The sequence below is a fragment of the Cariama cristata genome, unplaced genomic scaffold, assembly GCF_000690535.1.
Source record: "Cariama cristata isolate BGI_N322 unplaced genomic scaffold, ASM69053v1 scaffold9820, whole genome shotgun sequence".
NCBI classification, from domain to species: Eukaryota; Metazoa; Chordata; class Aves; order Cariamiformes; family Cariamidae; genus Cariama; species Cariama cristata.
In genome coordinates this window covers 89,176-110,788 of record NW_009594104.1, presented here as the reverse complement: position 1 = coordinate 110,788, position 21,613 = coordinate 89,176, and the positions used below count along the sequence as shown (strand labels likewise).

The window sequence follows — 21,613 nt, the reverse complement described above, 5'->3', positions numbered from 1 at the left end:
CAGGGATGTGTCACGATCCCGAAACCTTTGCCTAAGTATGTGTTGTTTCCCTTTCTTTCCAAGTACCCTCCATCCTCCCGCTCACGCCATGCCCACATGCAAAGACGCTGGAGCGTTCTGTGAGCCAGTAAACAAGTCTTAGCAGAGAACCAGGTTATCGGGACCCTTCCCAGACTGGGCAGAGTGCTCTCTTTCTGTAACCTGAGTGATTCTTGGATTTGTTCTACGTGATTCTGTAACCTGAGTGATTCTTGGATTTGTTCTGTGTGATGGTCAGTGTTTAGCAAAAGAATCGTGCCCTATGGCTGGAAAGGTAGGGACTTTCTTTAGGGGTGGGAAATTAATCCTTTGAAACTGAAAGGGAAGCAAAGGCCACTGACACTACCAAATGCAAACATCTAACCACTAAGTGTGAGTTCCTCCCTCCAGCTGTGTTTTAAAGGAAATGGTGCTATCACTGCATCTTGCAAAGACTCTCATGTTGGGGCAGTGTGTGTTAGGTATGTTCCAAGCACACCTTGGAGACTGAGCATCTCCTGGAACTTAAAGTCTTTTCTCTCAAAGGCTGTGATCAGCTAAAATAATCCACTAGTTACAAATATTTGGTTAATATGAATTCTCATTATGTAGCCATATGGTATGCTCTACCTTTGTGGTGTCTTTTTTTACTGATAAAACCAGCGGGTCCTTTAGTCAGAGAGAATGTGTTTTGATTAAGAAATTATTTTATGTCGATGCCTTTTCAGGCTAGAACTTCCCTTGGGTCCTATTCCCTAAACTCAAAATGTGTTTGCATTGAAAACATTTCCATTGACTGTGTGGGGCACTGAATCGGTCTTTAAAAACCTCTGTGTTTTAAAGCCTTGGTTTCTGCATCAGAAGAAATCACAATTACCAGTGTTGTCAGATTCATATTCTTAACATCTGCAAAACATTCTGGGATTCCTTTAAAATGCCAAAACAATATCATTATCTTCTAATCCTGAACTGTGGCTCTTCTGTTTCAAGCTCCCAAGCTGCTGAAGAAAATCCAAGCAGAGTTGTTCCCTGACTGCTCTGGAAATATTAAGCTATGCTGTCAATTTGGTGACATTCATGGTGACTCCACCATTACATGGACTAAAGATTCCAAGTTACTAGCTCAACTGGAGAGAAGGTGAGTGTTTCTGAAAGACTGGAAGTTTCTGAATATGCCAGTGGTTCACTCTTATACCTGTTGAGAGGATTAGTATGATAGGTGAAAAAAATAAGTTTGAACAGGGTAATTAAGAAGCATATTGTCACACAGTGCAGTGATATTGGTTGTAGTTTACATTCCATCACCAGCAGTTTCTCTCAACCTGTTTATAACCCGTCTCATCCAACTTTCAAGTACTGTAAAAGATCAAATGAAGTTTGTACATCAGCACCGAGCCAAACAACATAAACATGCTTGGTTAATATGTGAGAGTCTGTCTGTGCTTGTGTGGTGGAAGTGAATTGCTGAAACAACTAATATGCAATGTAGAGCTCGACATCATTATTCCACAGTACTAATACAGGCAGGGGGATGAATGGATTGAGAGCAGCCATGCAGAGAAGAACTTGGGGTACTGATGGACAAAATACTGGATCTGAGCTGGCAATATGCACTTGCAGCCCAGAAAGCCAACCATATTCTGGGCTGCATCCAAAGCAGCGTGGCCAGCAGGTCGAGGGAGGGGATTCTCCCCCTCTGCGCCTCTCTGGTGAGACCCCCCCTGCAGTACTGCCTTCAGCTCTGGGGTCCTCAGCACAAGAAGGACATGGACCTGTTGGAGCGAGTCCAGAGGAGGCCACGAACACAATCCAAGGGCTGGAGCACCTCTGCTGTGAGGACAGGCTGGGAGAGTTGGGGTTGTTCAGCCTGGAGAAGAGAAGGCTCCGGGGAGACCTTCTTGCGGCCTTTCGATGTATAAAGCGGGCTTATAAGAAAGAGAGAGAGAGACTTTTTACCAGGGCCTGTAGGGACAGGGACAAGGGGCAATGGCTTTAAACTGAAGGAGGGCAGGTTTAGATTGGACATAAGGAAGAAATGTTTTATGATGAGGATGGTGAGGCAGTGGTGGAGGTTGCCCAGAGAAGCTGTGGCTGCCCCATCCCTGGAAGTGTTCAAGGCCAGGTTGGATGGGGCTGTGAGCGACCTGGTCTGGTGGAAGGTGTCCCTGTCCACAGCAGAGGGGCTGGACTAGATGGTCTTTGAAGGTCTGTTCCAACCCAAACCGTTCTGTGAGTCTGTGATTCTACTTTGAACTTCACACTCCGTATCGAATGGAACTTGAAGCTGATTGGATTAAACAATGGGAGTTGTATTTAAGGAAGAATGATCTCTCCCCTCGAGCCAGCCAGTTAACCTGCCTCTGAGTGACTAGAGGCAGTGCAATTAGAAGGGTGGAAGTAAAAGCTTCTTAACACCTTTATCAGGATCTTTTTCAGCTTTTCTTAAAACTCCATTTTTATGAAATGAGTTATTTTCTTCCATAGCAGTTGTGACATTCTTAACACATAGCTCTTAAAATATGTTTATAATGTTTCAAAAATACAACATTAACATTACCCAAAGTAGAAAAAGAAAAGATGTTTCCATCAGAATGCGCAATTCTGTGAAAATGAAAAAGTTTTGTTGGAAGATGTCTTCTCAGATGTTCTTTTAAATGGAAAGAAAAAGTTGCATGAATTGATTAAACTTCCCATGTCATTCTGATTCTTGTTTTAACTATACTGATTTTGATTATTGTATTACAATATCCATTGTAATATTAAGACATATCATTATCTGCTGAATAATTTTGCAGTGTTTTAACAACTAAACAGTGCAGAGATATCAAATTTATCAGTTTTTGCAGTGATAACAAGTTAAAATATGTGATAACATAAAATGTATGAATTTTAACTTAATAGGATCAATGTATTTCAAAATGTTGGAAATAAAGTGAAATATATAACAGAGATTTAGATTAAGAGAGATCCCTAGTTACAATTTTTACTTCAAAAATGTTCAGTAGAGTTCAGTGAAAATCTAACCAATTGTTAGTTTCTTCTTTTCGAAATATACATCAATCTACAGAAATATATGATCTGGACTGTTTGGTACATTTTGGCTTTTACTTTCAATAGGGGGTAATTACAGGAAATTAGGCAACAAATCTTTGTAATTTTATTTGCCTGTCAACACATGGAAACATGTATTGAAAAATACACATTGCTAGTAATATTAATATATGTAAGTAATTTAATTTAAAAACTGCTGTTGGATAAAATTAGTTCTCCAGTGTGCCAAAATGCCATAAAATTTCACATTGCCAACAAAGTTGTGCACACCTTCACCAATTCACTTCACAGAAGCTTTGAAACACAATAGCCAGGTCTCCATAATCCCTGCATGGAATATCTGGTTTGCTGATAAATACTTCCATGGGCATCCACTGTGATTGTGGAAACATTCACCATCTGAGAGGACTTTTCACTCAGGCATAGCACTGTTACAGTGTGGTTTTATTGCTTCCAGAGCCGGCTTGGCTCTGCAAGTCCCGTAACTGCATTCACATACCGTTGCCCCCCTGTTAGTAACATCTACCTTTGATCCATTTGTGAAGTTGCATACACAGACATCGGAGAGCAAATATCTAGCTTGAAAAAAGCTGAGGAACAGAGAAAGCCGAGTGAAGGGTCAATATTGAGGAACAGCATACAAGATTTTGGGCTTTTATATGTTCATACTTTATATATTTGGCTATGATATTGATAGGAGTATTAGCATGCCTTTTGGTGTGATTTAATTATTTTTTTATTTCATTGAGGTACTTTTCTCTCAGAATGTAGTAGGATCATCTATTGTGAAACACATAATAGGCTGAATGCTTCTAAGTAGGGTGAAATTAAATATTTTGTCTACTTGCATTTTATTTGTATCAGTCTTTACAGTCAGGGACAGAAAGTCCAGGGAGAGGAGCAGGGATATATGGAATAGTAAGGAAGGATCTTTTAAAAGTATTAATGTGGAAAATTAACATTCTGTTTCAGTGCCCAGGATGACTCTCCCGTCTCTTTGGCAATAGCTAAAGCCAGTAACAAAGACCAGGGAATGTATTATTGCTGCTTGAGTAATATGTATGGAAAGGTGACTGCTGAGTTTAATCTGACTTCTGAAGGTAAATCTCGGTTTATAATTTTGATTAATAATGGTGACAATGGCAGCTTCCATTCATATTTTTCTTTTACTACAAAATCTGTTTCTTTGTTTTCTTGTAGTATTGGAACGTCTCTCAAGTTTTCAGAACTGTGAAGGTAAGTACACACATCTGCTTGAATGTGTGCTCAAAGCTTTGTTCCTTCTGATTTCCGAATAGAACATAAGATGGGAAAATATAACCGGACTGAGACATTTTGACAGTTATCACATGGCAAACTATGGGAATCCATTGAAGCTGTTGAATCAGTATGGTGTTTTTGCTAGCTGTCTTTCCCTTTTTGCACTCACCTTTGCTGTACCACCAAAGATAAAATCCACTTCAATTCATGGGAGTTTTGTAGGTGAAATACCCTCATGTAGGATGGAATGGTTTGTGTAGGGTGATGGGAGTACCTGCTGTGACAAACTATTGATTTGAACTTGCCTGTAACTTCTCGTTAGCTTGATGCACTGGCACTTCACATGCAGTAAACAGTGAAATAGCATTGCATTGCATCATACAGACATAGACACACACAGAGTACTGAAAGCTCTTTGGGCAGAAAAACTTGCCAGTGGTGCTCGAACACATGGTCTTTGCAAGTCACCTGCTGTGTAACTTTACTCCAAGAGAAAGATGGGCATGGAGATTTGGAATGCTTTCCCCATATGTTAACTTGTGTTTAATCGCACTCGGCATATGTCTTGCTGTGCTGCAGCTAAAGATAGACAGTGCTTTGCAAACTGGTTTATCATTTCTGAACACCCTGTACTAATCGAGTACTTCATTTGGCCAATTGATTTTTCTTTCTTTTTCTAGAAGAATAAAATTAAACATTTAGTTCCTTGTTAAAATAAAGACAGGACTTTCCATGTAACAGCATTGTATAAATTTTGATCAACAGAGAATTTTAGGTGGAGTTAAGGAGCCTTCTAATTCTAACTTTGTATGTGCATTGTTTCCTCTGTGCTTCAAAGAGAGGCAATAGTGTACAGAATCTAAACCAGAGATAACTGCAAAAGGGAGCTGGTAGTATAATAATAATAAAAAAAGCTACTGTGTAGTATACATCTTCTGTTCTCCTATTTATCTTTTTCACTGATGTTCCTTGAAATGTTGTGATTAGAGAGACTTGAAATGCAGTTAGAATTTTTTAGTTTCTCTCAGTGCTTTACTTTAACCACTTTTTTTCCCCCTGTATATTTTTTTTCCCATTTGTATTCCAGCGATGATTTAAAAGGGTGAAACTCAAAATCCTGCTTGATTTCAGCTGTAACAAACTTAGGCATACATTCTTATGCTACTGGTACCTTCAAAATCCACAGGTGGGCGGGTAACAGAAATATTATTGTACCAATTCCTCCTGAGTATAAAGAGCGCTAAAACTGATCTATTTACTTTTTCATTAAAACTGATATTGTCATTTATAGAAATGTGGTTGTTATTCAAAATCAGCTATGAAATAAAAATCTTGTTATTTTCTTCTACCTTTGCTAATGAACCAGTCTTTAAGGTGGTGCTTGCCATATTGAAAAGAAACACTTTAACGTGCCAGTCTGCAGCACTGGAGCTGATGCAGTGAATGTGGTTGGTACTAGGAAAGGCATGTTTCCATCATAGTCGTGTTGGATAAGGGCTGAGTGCCTCTACAAATACATTGACAGAATCTTTCCCTGCAAACATTTCAAGCTGAAAGCTAGAACAACCTCTGGTTGTACCAGCAACTTCTGGCTTTTCTGAAAAGACAGGCTAGCTTCAGAAGAATGTGCTCTGAGCACACTGGACACAGAACTGTGTTCTGCTTTTAAATTCATATCTACATACACTGCTGCACATTAGCTTTATTACTGTCTCTGTCTTCCCAAAAAAGCAGAGTTGACAGGATCTTTGTATTCCCTCAGTGGCTCTTTGTTCTCAGTCAGCTTGCCTTACTTCACATTCATTTGAAGCTCCAGTTTATAACTCCCCTAGTAGCTTTAAAAACAGCTTTTGTGATCTTTACCTCTATTTTTTGTTTGCTACACTCTGTATTCTTTCCTTATGAACCTGAACTGCCACTTTTCTCCATGCTGGCTTTAGAGAGTAAAAACAACAAGCTACATTTAGAGGAGTGGGGTCCCAACCCCATATTAACACAAATTAGGCCATGTATTCTGTTTTCATTAAGCATTTTCTTTAATAGTCTGTGGAGAGATGCTTTTGTTCTCCCATGTCCACGCTTCTCCCTGTGACTGCAGAAGGATGTTGTGCAGAACAAAGTGGCATTGTGTTTTAGGTGTGGAAGAAATTGAATTCATGCAGCTCATGTTCAGAGAAGATTTCATCAGCAACAGCTATTTTGGTGGGAACCTGCATGGAATAATAGCTACGGAAGAGCTTCACTTTGGTGAAGGCATGCACCGGAAAGCCTTCCGAAGTAAAGTGATGCAAGGCCTTGTGCCGGTGTTCAGTCCCGGCCACCCCTGTGTTCTCAAAGTGCACAATGCTATCACATATGGGACCAAGAGTAAGGATGATCTAGTGCAAAGGAACTACAAACTGGCACTGCAGGTAAGCTTCCCCTGTCCTTTGTAAGCAAGAATTGTGGGGAAAAGCTGTCTTGCAAATATTCAAACAAATGATCTGTTAAATGTTTTGAGTAATATTCCATAGGCATATCTATTTGTAATATAGGAATGCTATGTCCAAAATACTGCAAGAGAGTATGCGAAGATTTATGCAGCTGAAGCTGAACCCTTGGAAGGCTTTGGGGAAGTACCAGAGTGAGTATATATATTTTTTTATATATGTATACATGCACACGTATATACGTATATGTATTGTCCTGTGCCACAGCTGCCCACTGACTGCTTGGAGTAATTACTAAAGAAGAAGAAAGAGGAATCCTGAGAGCAGTGTTACACCTGGAGTCACGACCTAAATAATACTGAAGCTCAAGGTGGTGAGAGAGACTCCATTCCCATTAGAGAAGGATAATAAGGAGTAAAGACAGTAAATAGCAGGCAAAAGGCATGATTTTGATATAAATATAGAGGAAATTATTCATGTTAGTGAAGTAACACCAGTAGGTGATACTACTAGTATCATCTAGTAACAGCAGTAGGGGATCAGTCAGGCCTTCCAACTTTCCATTAAGAATGCAGTCCTGAGAGAAATCCTGATCATTCTGAAGCTGGTATGAAGTCACTCTTTAGGCAAGTTTTCTATGTATAGAGAGTCTTAAGCCAAAAATCTCAACTCTGATTCTAGGTTTTGCTAAGGACTGGTTTATTTCGTTTCAGAAGTTTTCTGTTTCCTGAATATGTGTACATCAGACCAATAGCTCAGTACAGGTTCACCTCTGCCTCTGAGGCTGGGAAGTGGCACCTTGAGGATTTGGTAATAGAACTTTTTCAAAGGATTTGCTATTCCAATGTCAGGCTACTGGGCAGAGTTGAATTTGCAATGGATGGTTGAAATTCCATCTGCCTTGCTTCAAGGATAAGACCTACATGCTTGACAGCAGGCTAAATCTCCATCTCCATTTAGATGACACAAGATCTGCTCAGCTGCAGATCAGCTGCACTGATTCCCTGGAAAACGGGACCACTTAAAACACAACCCTGGAATGATTCCTTAAAGCCACCTCTTCAGGATTTGAAATAGTAATGGAGATGGCAGTGAAATCTTTTAGGGAAAATATTTGTGCAAGTCAGCTTCTTTTCTGGAAATATATTGCTCTTGATAAAATTTGTGTTTGAGAGATTTCTCTCGGCACGGGATATAACCTCTAGTTTTGATACGAGAGAGAGCATGTACCCTACGAAAACTAGAAGTCTGGTGCAAATAAGAGGCACGTGGAAGGTTCAGATCTGGTGCTTTATTCTAAACAATTGGCTGGAAGACAGCAAATATGAGCAAAAAGAGATGGTGTGCGTATGCTTTTGGTTTACTTTTTAATTTCAAAATTTTAAGGCTAGATTCATTCATTCTAGCCAGCCCTTGTCAGACTAAACTTATATTTAAAAGAGGGTATATTCCTTGCAACAATTTATAAGATAAATAGAGCAAGAGAAAAGTCATCCACGTTCTCCAGAGTTAGCTTTAAAGCTACAGCCTTAGCCTATCTGTGCACATTTGACTGTAAGAGAAAGCTGAGGAAATGAAGAGAGAAAGCACTGCCCTGTAATAGTCAGTAGCCTGGCAGCTAGACATTTATAGAAGGGCAGGAGGCGGGGAGAGAGAGATAGATTCTGTGGTCTGAGGTTACTTGGGATACTTCCACAATGGAGTGGTACTAACATGTCTATTAACCAGTGAACCATTTCTTTTCCTTTCAGTGTGCAGTAATAGGAAACTATATGGAGCCTTATATACTAACAAAAGCTGTTCACTTTAATGATACTGGTAAAGTTAAGCTGATACCATACCTTGAGTAGGTTAGAACTAGACAAGTGCCTACAGTTGCAGTGATTGTTCCTTAGAAAGCGAATAACTACTGGTGAAAAGGCCATTTGTACCAGTTTAACTGCATGTGTTATAACAATAAGGGTAAAATATCACAACAAATAAATTAATGCTGTCAATAAAGCTTGATTGTGGACTAGGACTGGAAGACTTATACAAAAGTTCTCTGGTTATATGTGGTTCTCTGTCCCATGACTAACTCTTCTATACCTCCTTTCAGTGTATATAGAGCACATGTTTTGGTACGACGAGAGGAAATGACCTCAGGTTGCGCCGGGGAGGTTTAGATTGGGTGCTAGGAAGGAATTCTTCACCAAAAGGGTTGTCAGGCATTGGAACAGGCTGCCTAGGGAGGTGGTGGAGTCATCATCCCTGGAGGTATTTAAAGGGCATGTAGATGTGGTGCTTAGGGACATGGTTTAGTCATGGACTTGGCCATGCTAGGTTTATGGTTGGGCTCGATGATCTTAAAGGTCCTTTCCAACCTAAATTGTTCTATGAGTCTGTGATTCTGTATGTACATTCACAATTCTGCCATTTCCAGAATCCAGTACAAGCATGTCTGGAAGCAACTGTACCACCCTTTTGGCAGTGTTGCTCTAAAACTGTAAGAAAGCAAGTGACTCAAACCTGTTTTGTGGTGGCAATCATTTCCCCCATTTGTTCTGAGATACTGCTAGGAGCTCTTGTGAGCTAGCTGATAGAATACAGTCATGTTCTGTTACCAGCTCCAGCTGGCTGGCTTTCCAAAATGACCTTATCTCAGAGTAGTATTAAATTCCACTCTAATGTACACTGATGTAACTTTTTTGCTTATTCTAATATTTAATTTTGGAGACTTACACTGTGGTATCAGAGTGCTGCCTAACAAGTATGCTGAGTTTCTCCAGTGTAAGTACAAACAGAGGAAGACTATCTGTGAGGTAGAACACTGCTTTCCAGCCAGCAGGAACTTTGGTAACCAAGACGTTCATGTTGCTAGTGAGACAGATACTTCCTTCCAGACTACTGCCATTATCACTTCACATTCAGTCTTTCTCTCTGGGAAGACCATGAAACCCCAAGCGAAATTTTATTCAATATTGGACGTGAGTTTTTGGCATGGTGCATCTTTAGACATAAAGAGACCTAGCCTGGATTCCTACAAAACTTTGTAAGTCTTTCTGACTAAACTAGCTCAATTTCTAAATGAATAAAATGAGACAATTTTTTTCAAGTTCATACAGAACTCATTGATGTTTTCTGACCTGGATCCAAACTTTGCCAAAGTCTAAAGATTTTCACTTGAACCAACTTGTCTTGAGAATCTGATGATCTTTCCAGAGACTTTCTTGTTTCCTTTTACTTTTTGGTGAAGAGTAGTTGCTTTGTATTTTCATTATCAAGTGTTTGCTAATTTTGGATGTGTCAGGTTTTAGAAGTCCAGTCTGAGAAATGCTCCACTTACACTGGTCTTGGGCAAAGCTCTTTCTGGAGTGGATCAAATCTGCAGATGTGTAACACCTCACAAAGACTGAATCATGTATCAGTCAGCCTGAGCAGCTAAAGCAGTGATACTCCAAAATAAGCAAGCATGCTTTATTGTGCAGAGTTTAGGTTTTGGGATGTAGTAGGACAACATTATAAAGCATGCTTTGACAAAGTTTACATCTGACTAAATAATACAAAGAAATAAGCACACAGAGGATAATGCTTTTATGTTCTAGAGCTACCTAGAAGATCCCAATCTTAGATGTCTCCTGGCTTGGTTTAGACTTGATAGCTGTTCATTCACTCTCTGAGGACAATGGCCACTTTGTCTGTTTCTTACTCCTTTGTTGACAGAAGTCTCTGGATTTTATTAGTTTTTATCTCTTGATTTCAGGATCATTCCTATTTTTCTTGTTCATCGCCCTGCTAATAACATCCCCTATGCAACAGTGGAGGAGGAGCTGGTTGGGGAATTTGTGAAATACTCTGTCAGGGATGGCAAAGAAGTAAATTTCTTGAGAAGAGACTCAGAGGCTGGCCAGAAGTGTTGCACCTTCCAGCACTGGGTGTATGAGAAGACCAATGGGAGCTTGCTTGTCACTGACCTGCAAGGTGAGTTCTCTGAGTGGGGGTAATAAAATGGCTTTCCCATGATACAGGCTGGTGACCGCTCACAGTCAGTCCCCGTAACCGCAGAACTTCCAGAGACTTACTTCTGAACAATGTTATTCCTGGCTTTCTGTGTACTGTTGGCAATGCTGAATGTGCTCCTTCCGTAACCTTGTAACGGGCAGAGTCTTCTCCAGATGCAGACAGTACCCTGGCCCTGTGCCTGTCTTACACAGCATCTCATGCAGATCAGAATAAAAGATAGGAGAGAGAATTTTATTTTCTAGCCTCTTTTAAGTGCACTGTGTTTATTTGTGTCTGTGTTACCCTAGGGAACAGAAAGACATTAATTAATTGCCTACTTTGGCAGCAGGGGCTAACATGTATTAACCTGTGCAGTATTATGATGTTTATCTAATTAGCAGAGAAAGGGAATTTTTGCCTAGCTTATGTTCTTGTAAGAAGACAGTTTGGAAAAGAAAAAACAAATCTTATACTCTTAACAGGAGAGTTATTCTTCTACATGTGCCCTTAGTAAATTGGGACACTCAATATGAGTCAAGTCTGGCTTATTGTCTCACTTCCCAGAGGTTAACAAAATGTCTTGTGAATTGAAGACTTCAGTTCTTAGTAACATCCTAGTCCTTCACTTTATCTTGTGTTTAAATACTTAGCAACAATCTGTCAACAGTGGAATGCTCCACATTCAGGTCCTGGCTAGGTTTGAAGAAACATGTTCCTTCAAAAAAAAGAAGAGAATGGTGAAGAAATGCTCTCCTCACATTTACTAAATGCTGCCCTTATGCTCCTGTGGGTGTGACTCCTCCTAACTGCTGAAATGCTGGGCCTGTACCCAACACAGTATGCATACATGTGTTTGAAACAGAGAAAGACAGACTCTTGTTAAAGAAAACCAAAAAAAAGGTGGGATCTTGCAAAATATCCCATATTCTTTAACAAGAGAAGGCAGGAAAATTAGGAACAAGACATCTAAACAAGACCCCTGAAGTAATGTGAAGGGAGAAGAAAGAACAAAATCTTAGCCTGAGGGAAGAACAACAGCAGAAATGGTGTCTGAGCCTCTATAATGATTGCTGCCACAAAGGACAATATACCTGCTGCTGTTGAAGGGAAACATCCTTCCTCTGTGATCATCTTCTCATTTGAGTATCTAGGCTGCATTTTTCAGGCACACCAGCTGAGATTTCTGAGGGTATTCTCCAAGGAAAATAGTATTGAGACCATCATTTTCCTGTACAGAAAAAATTGCACACTGCAGGGCTGGATTTGCCTATAAGCAAGTCAACAAAGGGACAGGTTAAAACACCCAAGTTTTTGGAAATACTGAATGAGAAAGGGATTTTGGATCTCTCACCCAAAAAGTAAAAATAAGGTTGACTGACCTATTGCTATTTGATGAGCAAAGCAAATATGCAATTCCTACTGAAAAACTTAGTCCAAGTTTGCAAAGCATCAAAACCCCAAAACCCATAAATAAATATACACATCTCAGGGCATAAGCAAAGATTTTGTATGTTTCTTAAAATACAGTCATCAAAGTGTAACCCCTCCTTTCCCCCCACTGAAACAAGTTATGCTCTATTTATCTATTTACCTTGCTATCTGTAAACTACTGGTATGAGAGTGACTTCTAGAAATTGCCAGTGATACAGAGGACAAACAGCCTATTTTTAATTGGGGTATTTTAAAATGTTTTGGAAAAATGGTGGCAAATAATTAAAATTGAAAACATGAATCAATAAGTAATATTTGATGCCTCTATATATAGTGCTCTTGAATCTGAAGATATTCCTAGAAATTCTAGTGTAACATAAGCTGTTTCTTTGATGCCTTGTAGGTGTAGGAATGAAGTTAACTGACGTTGGCATAGCAACACTGGCCAAAGGGTGAGTGAAAAATTATTTCTCAACAGCATGGTTTCGCTTTACACATCAATCTCTTCACATATTGAAGAGATTGCTGGGAAAGGGTGCACCGGAAATTTACTCTTGCTTTAACTTTGGAAGAAAACAATCCTCATCTGACTTTTAACTTCTTTTTGTTCGTATTTATGGGAACCCGCCTATAAGGGAAACACATTTATTTTATTCTAAAAGAATGGGGCTACACTGTAGATGGGGCTTGCTTTTCCTTCATTCCTCCCTTAAAATAGGCTTATTCAAAGGGCATTTCATGAGTGAAATCAAGGTCTCTGGTGACTTACAAGCAAGTAATGCACTTTAATTGGTGGTGCATCAGCTGGAGGAAGGTAGGGCGGAAAATGCAGGACCAACACTGGTTCCAGCCTGAGGTACAGTGAAAGACCTGGTGTTTATGCTGTCCAGAGCTTCTGACCATGGAGGAAATATCTCAAACCCAGCATGCTGTTGGAGCCAGAGCTCCAGCTGGGCTTCCACTCACTAGCACTGCCCCAGCAAATGCAAATACAAGCACTCATACCTCTCCAACCCTACTACTAGATCCTGCTGCCAGTAGGCGAGGTGCTCCTTCTCCCCTCCGACTCTTCCCCTGGAAAAAGAGAGGATATCTATCACAGTATTGCAGAAACTAGGAAAGATGGCCTGAAAGGGGCCAAAGCTTGTATTGCCCTTTTTGCAAGGAGTTTAAAAGGATGGTGCAGGGACTGCATGAGAGAACACAGCTGAAATCCCTCTCACAGCCAGCAAAAGTACCAATGCTTTAGAATATGTATTTATGGCACAACCTTTTATAAAGACTCTTTTCTCAGTTTAGAACTCTATGAGTCAGTTTTTCTTGCTATAGCAGGCAGTGACCGTAAGCTTTTCTCGCGCCCATGTTCTTGTCAGCTGCATGGGTGGAGGGAAGATGTCTGTCAGCTTTGTGTAGGCCACTTACCTGATAAAAAAGGAAATGTGTTCAGGGATTTAATGGTATCGCTTTCCCTTCTCTCTCAGAAGCAGTAGTTCTGAGCTACAACAACAGAACTGTTCATAATATTTAGAGGCCTCTTTCTGAGTAGTTTTGCAATGGCTTCAGGTCTTTTGGGGAGACTTAAGCATGTGTATAAAGATATAGGCCTTCAATATTCTAACTTTCTTCCACTTCTCTTAAGCTTCTGTTAATTGAAGCTTCTAGTTACACCACAGGCCCAAAGAGGCATTGATAGGAGTAGGCAGTGCAGACAGACATTCAAATCAGCTGGCTGCTGGAAAGGGAAAGGGGATGGGGGTAAATGCCTGTGACCAATGCTTTGAATTCATATTCTCCTTTGAGAATCTGACAGGAAAAAGCAGGCCTGATCACATGTATTCGGTCGTTATACTAAACTGGAGCTTGTCTATATACCTGGGGTACAGGAAAAAACCCTCACAATATCTGTTAAATTAGTAAGTATTTGACCCCAGAATATTCTGGGAAAATCCTTAACAATTGTAGGCTGGCATCCATTCAAAACTTACATTGGTTCACTCTTTTAGCTGAGGATCCAAAGTGAAATCAGTTGAAATGAAGTTGCATCATCCTGTTAGAAAACAAAGAAGTCATAAAAATTTTATTTAGGCAACACTGTTCTCTGGGATCAGAAGATTTCTAGAAATGCTTTAAGGGATGTTGTTGTCCGGCTCACTACGGGAAATTACTCCTGTAAAAACTCATGTTGGACTAGGGAAGAGGAAGGTGAAGTCAGAAAACGAATATACAAAGCAAGCTGTAGTAAGGATCACCTCAGTCATATATAGGGGAATATCATTTCCCTTCATGAACAACCTCTTAAAAATGTTGAGTATCATTTTATTTGTCATTTAGCTAATGATATTGGTACGAGACAACAGATTTTTCCTGGTCGTCTATTTTTCTTTCATGCTTCTTTCCCAGAAAGGACACCTCTGCATCAATATCTGCAGTTTGATTTTTAATTCCGTGAGCCTGGATGGGGAAAACAAACTAGTACACAGAATTCATCTGTATTACTGGCTATTGCTGCTTTTGGTAGTTTGCAGCCATGCTGATGAGAGATTGTCTGTTGCACGTGTTGGGGAGAACATACATAGTCCTACTTAACTAAAAAATACAGTATGATACTGTTATGATTTTAGCTGTATTGTTAGAGAAGATAGAAAGCTGATTTTTGGTGTAATTGCCTACAGAAATTCCCAGAGTTTCTTCAACCACTCTTGGCAGAGAAAATGACCTCACTGATCACAGACAGGTCCTCTGCCTCCAATTCTGCTAAGCCTGGGCAAATCACATCAAGGCAAACGGAAAATATCCTTGGGAAATGCTGTGATCCTTGATGAATGGAAGAACATTCATATTATTCCTGGCCGGAATGTAAATTAAATACAATTCTAATTTCACTCTAAGATTAAACTTGTGATCAGGGGAAAAAAAAAACAACTGAAAAAAAGGTCCATCTCCCCCACTCCTGCCCCGCCACACTCATAGTATAGTCAAGCTTTCATACAATCTAAAGTCATAGTACAAACTGTTAACTGATGAAGTTGCAAAAGGCAATATGGCAACTGTCATGAATTATTCATGGCCGTTATTTATCCCCCAGTGTTTCCTGTAAAGCACGCACAGCAAACAGCATAAATTAAAGTTTTGTGCCTATACTGAGTGTTGCTCATTGCTGTTAATGATTTTTTGGGGGGTCCTGACTCATATTCCAAGTCTGAACAATTAATTTCTGGATAAGCATGTATATATTCTTTGTCTTCATCTTTCCTCTCCTTCCTGTAGAGGCTGTAGAGATTGATGTTTTCAACAATTAACACTGTTCAAAGTAATTCTGATCCTTTATCCTTTCTGTGTCTGTTTTACCAGTGAGTTGGAAACCGAAGGAGCCCCAGGCAAAGGGTCGTTCATTCAGGGCGCTGAAGTAGCTGCAGTGCAGTTTCTGTCAGTAGAGGGCAAAGCTTAACTAAAAACCGAAAAGCCTGGAAAGTATTTTTAACGCAGCCACTGGGGCGCACCCGAGCCGGGCAATCAATCCTTTAAATAAGCTATTTAGTCGATTCTTTGGCGAACGTAAACAAAAATAATACAACACAGTGACTGGCTTCTAAGTGCAAACAGTGAGCCAGTTTAGAAGCTGTGCACAAGTGCCCAGGTATTTGTCCATGAATGGTAAACACAAAGATGAAGGAATCGGGAACGCGGTGACCCACGGTCACGGTGATTAACAGGAGTGCTCTTCACCAAATGTGGATCTGAAAGTCTGTCTGGTTTCAGGGCATTGACAAATTCAGTTTTACTCAAGGTGGCAACAAGAGGCATTGGGGAGCTTAAGCCTGGGGACAAATCCTACATTCCCCCTTCAGATTAAAGGAAGGTTTGGTTTGGGCCAACCCCCAACTGTCAAGTCTGGGAGATGAAATTCTGTCCCAGTTTTATTTATCAGTCATCTAGCCAGTGAATTAATAGCGCATGCTGTGGTAAATAACAGATTTATATTTCTGAAGGCTTGGAATGGTCAATAGTTGGTGTTATTGAACACAAAACGTATGAGAGCCATACGGACTGTGCAGTTTAGAAGCCATTCACTAATGGAGACCTTCCCCCAGCTACACATACCACAAGCTATAACAGCACAGAATGGTTTGCATTAAGCTAAGAAGTCCTCCCAAATGACGACAGAGCTATGGTCATTAGGTCTGTCCAGAACAAATGATGCAGTCTGGAAGCCGACAAAGGGGACTCTGTGGAAGCAGTGACTAACAAACAGCAAAGAGCTGGGGGAACTCTGATGCAAAACTTTGGTCTCACATCTGTAGATTAGTTTTTCTGTGACCCGCTATAAGACCTGGTGCTGTCTGCACACTGTGGAGCCAAACTAGGCTCATCCATGCCTTGCAACTGCCAAAATGGACAAGGAGTGTTACCTAGGCCATATCTGTAGCTAGACGACCAAATGCAAAGCTGTTATTTTAGGAGAAGGGAAATGAGGATGGGTTGATTTAGGAGCAAATCTAGTAAAATAAAAATAATCACGTGTTTTTAATATAAATGTTCTGTCTCTTGTTCACAAGATATTTACACTCTTACTTTTATTGCAAATATTTTTGGCATTTGTTGAATTCTAAAGCTACAGTTAGTTAGCAGAGCATTCAATTGTTCATTTAAAGTGTCTCTTACTCATAGTGTCGTCTCAGCAAATGCTACTGTTTCTGCTCTTTGTTTAGGTGTTCCTTCAAAGACATACGGGAAGTGACAAATACCAAATACAGATAGGAAAGCCATTTAGACAGACTTTTATTTACTTCATGAGAAAAGTGGAATTTTTTTTAGCCCAGCTTTTTCATTCCAAGATTATTTCCACAAAGAAATTAATATTATCAGAATTTTGTAGCGTGAGAAAAACACATGAAGAAATTTTCTTTAACTGCAACAAAGAGCCTACCTGAGGAAAAAAAGAGAGCGAGAGCAAGAGAAAGAGCACGCGGTCATTTTGCAGCCACAAGTGAAAACAGTCAGCATTCGGTGCAGTGAAACTTCTCACCTAATTGATAGCCCTGGAGGTTGCTTATCATTAATATTTCTGCCAGAACACACCTACGCAGAGTGCAGGAGAAATGAAGCCTCTCAATCAGCCTTGCAGCAGAAATGGAGAATTTCAGATAGGAGAGTGAGCAGATGCTGCTACCCAACGGCTGTCTGCAGAGAGCCTCCATATCTCCTCAGACGCTGGCACCTGCAGCTGCATGACACACGCTGCTGCCACAGCACTGGCACTGACTGGAGAGACCCAATGGTTAACTGAATATTTAGGATAAATTAATAACAATAGTTCAGTCTCAGTTATTGCTCTTTGCTGGCAGTGCATTGCTCTACTTTAACTGGTTTCTGGAGTCAGGATCAATGCTTGATAGGAAGAGATTTTCTTGCTGAGCACAAGCATGTTTGCCTGTGGAACCTAGCTGATGTGTCTGGAGCATACGCCTGTTGGCTCTGGTAAAGGAGCTCAAGCATAAAGTCTTAAGTCTATTTTTTCTCCAAAGGAGTGAGAGAGCAGTGCATTATCTTGCTAAGCTCCAGGGTATAGTCCTGAAGTAACAACGGCACTCCTCTTAAGCTTCCTTTGGGTAAACAAGCACATAACTTACTTGGAGAGGAGAGGAAAAAAAAAAATTCTTAACGCTTTGCGGTTCATCTGGCTGTTTATAGCAATCTAGCTGAGTGGTTTCTGTAGAGCAGGGCAGGCTTACTACCTGTTTAACTTACAAGGTAACCTTGTCTGGTATGAACAGCTTCACATGACAAATAATAGTGAAATACATTTGGAGCTATATTTCATTGACATACGTATTTAACATTCAAAAACTCTGACTTCAAAGAAGAGTCTGAAAGTAAAATATTGGTATGAGAAGACAAAAGGACTCCTAAATACTTGTGATGAGAAAGTTGAACTCTAAAATATTTTTTCTTATTGAAGTTGACCACTAGCAATAATTTAATTCCTTAAAAGATTAAAGTCTGCTGTTCACCTTACAATTATCTGCAAAGTCTTCATCATCATGGCTGCAATAGCTTGTCTGAAATCATTTGGGATCCATCCTCCATGGGTAGGCAATTGTGACAGTGTTTAAAAGCAGCAGCAAAATGTATAGATGACTTTTTTTTGGCTGTAAGGGGGGTTACCAATATACATTACGATAAATATTACCTTTTTGATATGTTAGAGAAACTGTCAGATTTGCATTATCTGCCAAAGGGATTTCTTTCCTCCTAGGGTGGAATTACTGATGCTAGGAAAGCAGTCAGCCTCAGGTTTCAACTCTTCCATTTCTTCTCTGTAGAGGAACACTAGAGATGCAAAATAGGACAGTTAGATATAAATGGAGGCAGATATCATCCCCTTTTGTTGCAAGGTATTTTATTATATTTTCACCACTGGCGCATTCTTTTGTGGAAGAAAATTTGGCAAACTCTGTTGCGATAAAGATGCGGATCTGTCAGAAAGAGTTTGGCCTTCTCAGAGCAGCAGTGTTTTCTTTAGCTCTACGCAATCTGCATGAGGAAAGACGTTATCTGGAATGCTGTGCAATGAGCATGTTGGGTGAATTTCAGTGCTAAATCCTGTTTGTTTGTTTTCGTAAAGTGATAACTCACAGTTCACTGCTGGGGACATTGTATGTCCAGTGAACCGAGAGAATAGGGTAGAGCATGCACTTATTAAGGTTACCAGAAAAGGAGAGGAGCTCCTTCACCGTCCTGATAATTTGACCAAGAATTACTCCTTTAAAAAGCAGGTGCAGCTTTTTAAAAAAAACTGATATGATTAAAAAACAGGCACCAGAAGGAAAGTCAGCAACCAGTGGCAGGGTGAGGAGAGGAGGGATGTACATGCTCTGCTACTCCCTGGCTTTGCTAGCCCACTGAAGAAGGGAGAGGTAGCAGTGGGAGATGTGGTGGTGGCTTGGGAACTGTGAAGGCTGGATGGGACTGCCTTCCGCTGGAACGCTCCTGGTATCCTTCTTCCCCAAGAGGCTTGGCTCCTGGAGATCTGGTAGTCAAGCCTGTGGGAGGGAGGAGCGTAGCACAGAAGTTGTGTACATGTTTGGATGAAAACAGCTTCTGGTTCTGATGACACCTCGCGCGGCAACCTTGTCTCTTCATGGTAGTCAAAAGAACTCTTTATAGAGAATGACGTAGAATGGATTTCATATATATATTACTGAGACAAAGTTAGCCAGCAGACAATGACATTCCCAACTAAATGAAATCAAAAATAGTACCCAGGACACAGACCACGGAACTATGCCTCTTTAGCCCTGGTCCCTCTTCTGTCACTACTTATTACTTGTTTTCCTTCACCTCTCAAAGGTTTAGTTTGATTTTCTGTGACAGAGTTAGTGTTTCTCAAAACAGCATGGGTGGAAGAGACTTACTTAATGTTTCCAAGTTGCTTATGAATCAACAGTCATACTCTGCCTCACTGTGCTGAAAATGAGTCTTGAAATCCCATTTGGCTTTTGTTTTTTCTTTGTTGCTACAGATACAAAGGTTTTAAAGGCAACTGCTCAATTTCCTTCATTGAGCAGTTCAGAGCCCTCCACCAGTGCAATAAGTACTGTGAGATGCTGGGGCTGAAATCTCTCCGAACCACTCATCAAAAACAGAGGAAAGCAACATCCATGAAAAGCAAAAATCTACCAAACTCATCAACTATAAAGAAAACAGTGCCCAAGAAAGCAAGAGAACCTAGAGACTTCATTTCTTCAGAGCATTGAGTTGCACTGTCCCATCTTGTGAAAACTCCTCTCGAGGATATGTAGTAGTGATAGGCACCAATGACCTGGTGGGGGGATAACTTTAGTCTTTTGCCTTATGACGTTATTTTGAAGTCATCCTGATGCTGATGCCAGCAACAAAGAAAGGAGCTGATTCCATGGTCTTGGTACCTGAGATTTAACACTGGGGCAAGGTTCTGAAGACAAACAAAGCCATCTGCCTGGATTATCTTGCAACCCTTCTATGCATTGGTATCTGCACGTTTTGAGTCTTGGACATTGAGTGCACCACAGGTCACCAGAGAACATCTTCCCTTCTGTCTGTGCCTGTGACCCTGTGGGTTCAGCTGCTACATAAATACCAATGTATTTAAGATGCCACTTAGTAAAAGTTTTGCACAGTATTATTGCTCAGGCTGCTATAGAAAAATTGTTTTCCTTCCCAGATGTTTGCATATTGTAATCCTACTATAATCCTATTCTTGTAATTTTTTCTCCCACTTACATGTCTTTTAATACAAGACAAAGCCATTCATGATTGGTCATAGCTGTCTTCTGCCACCCACAAAATTAGCTAGCATCTTTAAGGTCATCACAAAGTGATGTCATCATCTTGAAGATGGGCAACTTGTGTGATTCTCCATAGAATTCCTTGCTTTCCATGCAAGCTTCCTTGAATCTACAGTTAACCCCATGAGGCAGTACTGTTGTGCTTGCGCTGATCCTATTGTAGGATAGAAGTTTGGAGTCTGCATGTTGCCAAACAGCTACCGTCTGAAATAAACCATTACATGCGGAGGGTATTTTAGTACCTAGCAGCATTTTCAACTAGAGTAAGTACAATGACTTTTCTGTGCAGTGTAGAGTTGGTTTTTGAAGGAACATGACAGGTACCCTGGGCCAGTACCTGTCTGCTGAAGAGCCATGATTTATCCAATATGCCTAGGCAGGCCAGAACTGAAAAAAAGATACTGTGCTCCTTTAAGCTTAAGTGTGAGCTTTTGTGGAGGTTTGCAGCCAGAAGAGAGAACTGTGCATGTCGGAGGACTGCAACAAGTTTACTAGAGGTGGCAGCTGAAAACCCAACCTGCAGTGCCTAGCACAGAATACAAACACTGAACATTGTCGAACTTCTTATCCCTGTGTGATTACTAAATAACAGGTGGTGCCAGAAACCAATACCTGTGTGTAAGAGTCCCATCAGTATTGAGGAAGATAAAAGCGATTTCAGACTGCTTTGTATTGATAAGCAGTGGGTGCCAAGGAAGAGATAAACTGTTGGGGACTAGCTGAGAGTGGGGACAGAAACTCATCTGACTGCAATGTAGATGTAACATCTAGGCTTGCCATCTAAAGGCTCCCGTTATGGTTAATGGAGGTCTTCTGAATGGAATTTAGAGCAAAGTGCAGGTCATCTGAAAAACAAACATTTGAAATAGGTTAGATTAACTGTGCCAAATCTGTGCCACTGTGATGAGTGGTGTTCCTTAGAGGTCGGCATTGGGACCGGTGCTGTTTAACATCTTTGTCAGCGACATGGGCAGTGGGATGGAGTGCACCCTCAGCGTTTGCTGATGGCACCAAGCTGTGTGGTGCAGTCGACACGCTGGAGGGAAGGGATGCCATCCAGAGGGACCCTGGCAGGCTTGAGAGGTGGGCCCATGTGAACCTCATGAAGTTCAGCAG

General features: G+C 40.6%; 1 protein-coding gene across 1 annotated transcript in view; it reads left to right on the top strand.

Annotated features, from left to right (window-relative positions):
* ALPK2 (alpha-kinase 2) overlaps positions 1–20,459 on the top strand; it is a 35,216-nt gene extending 14,757 nt beyond the window's left edge. The window contains exons 4-11 of the mRNA XM_009696758.1: positions 1,009–1,156; positions 4,042–4,169; positions 4,270–4,305; positions 6,466–6,740; positions 6,864–6,952; positions 10,501–10,718; positions 12,574–12,622; positions 19,693–20,459. Of these exons, the coding sequence (XP_009695060.1) occupies positions 1,009–1,156; positions 4,042–4,169; positions 4,270–4,305; positions 6,466–6,740; positions 6,864–6,952; positions 10,501–10,718; positions 12,574–12,622; positions 19,693–19,927 (1,178 nt within the window). The 3' untranslated portion in view covers positions 19,928–20,459. The remainder of the gene's footprint in view (positions 1–1,008; positions 1,157–4,041; positions 4,170–4,269; positions 4,306–6,465; positions 6,741–6,863; positions 6,953–10,500; positions 10,719–12,573; positions 12,623–19,692) is intronic.
* Positions 20,460–21,613: the final 1,154 nt, after the last annotated feature.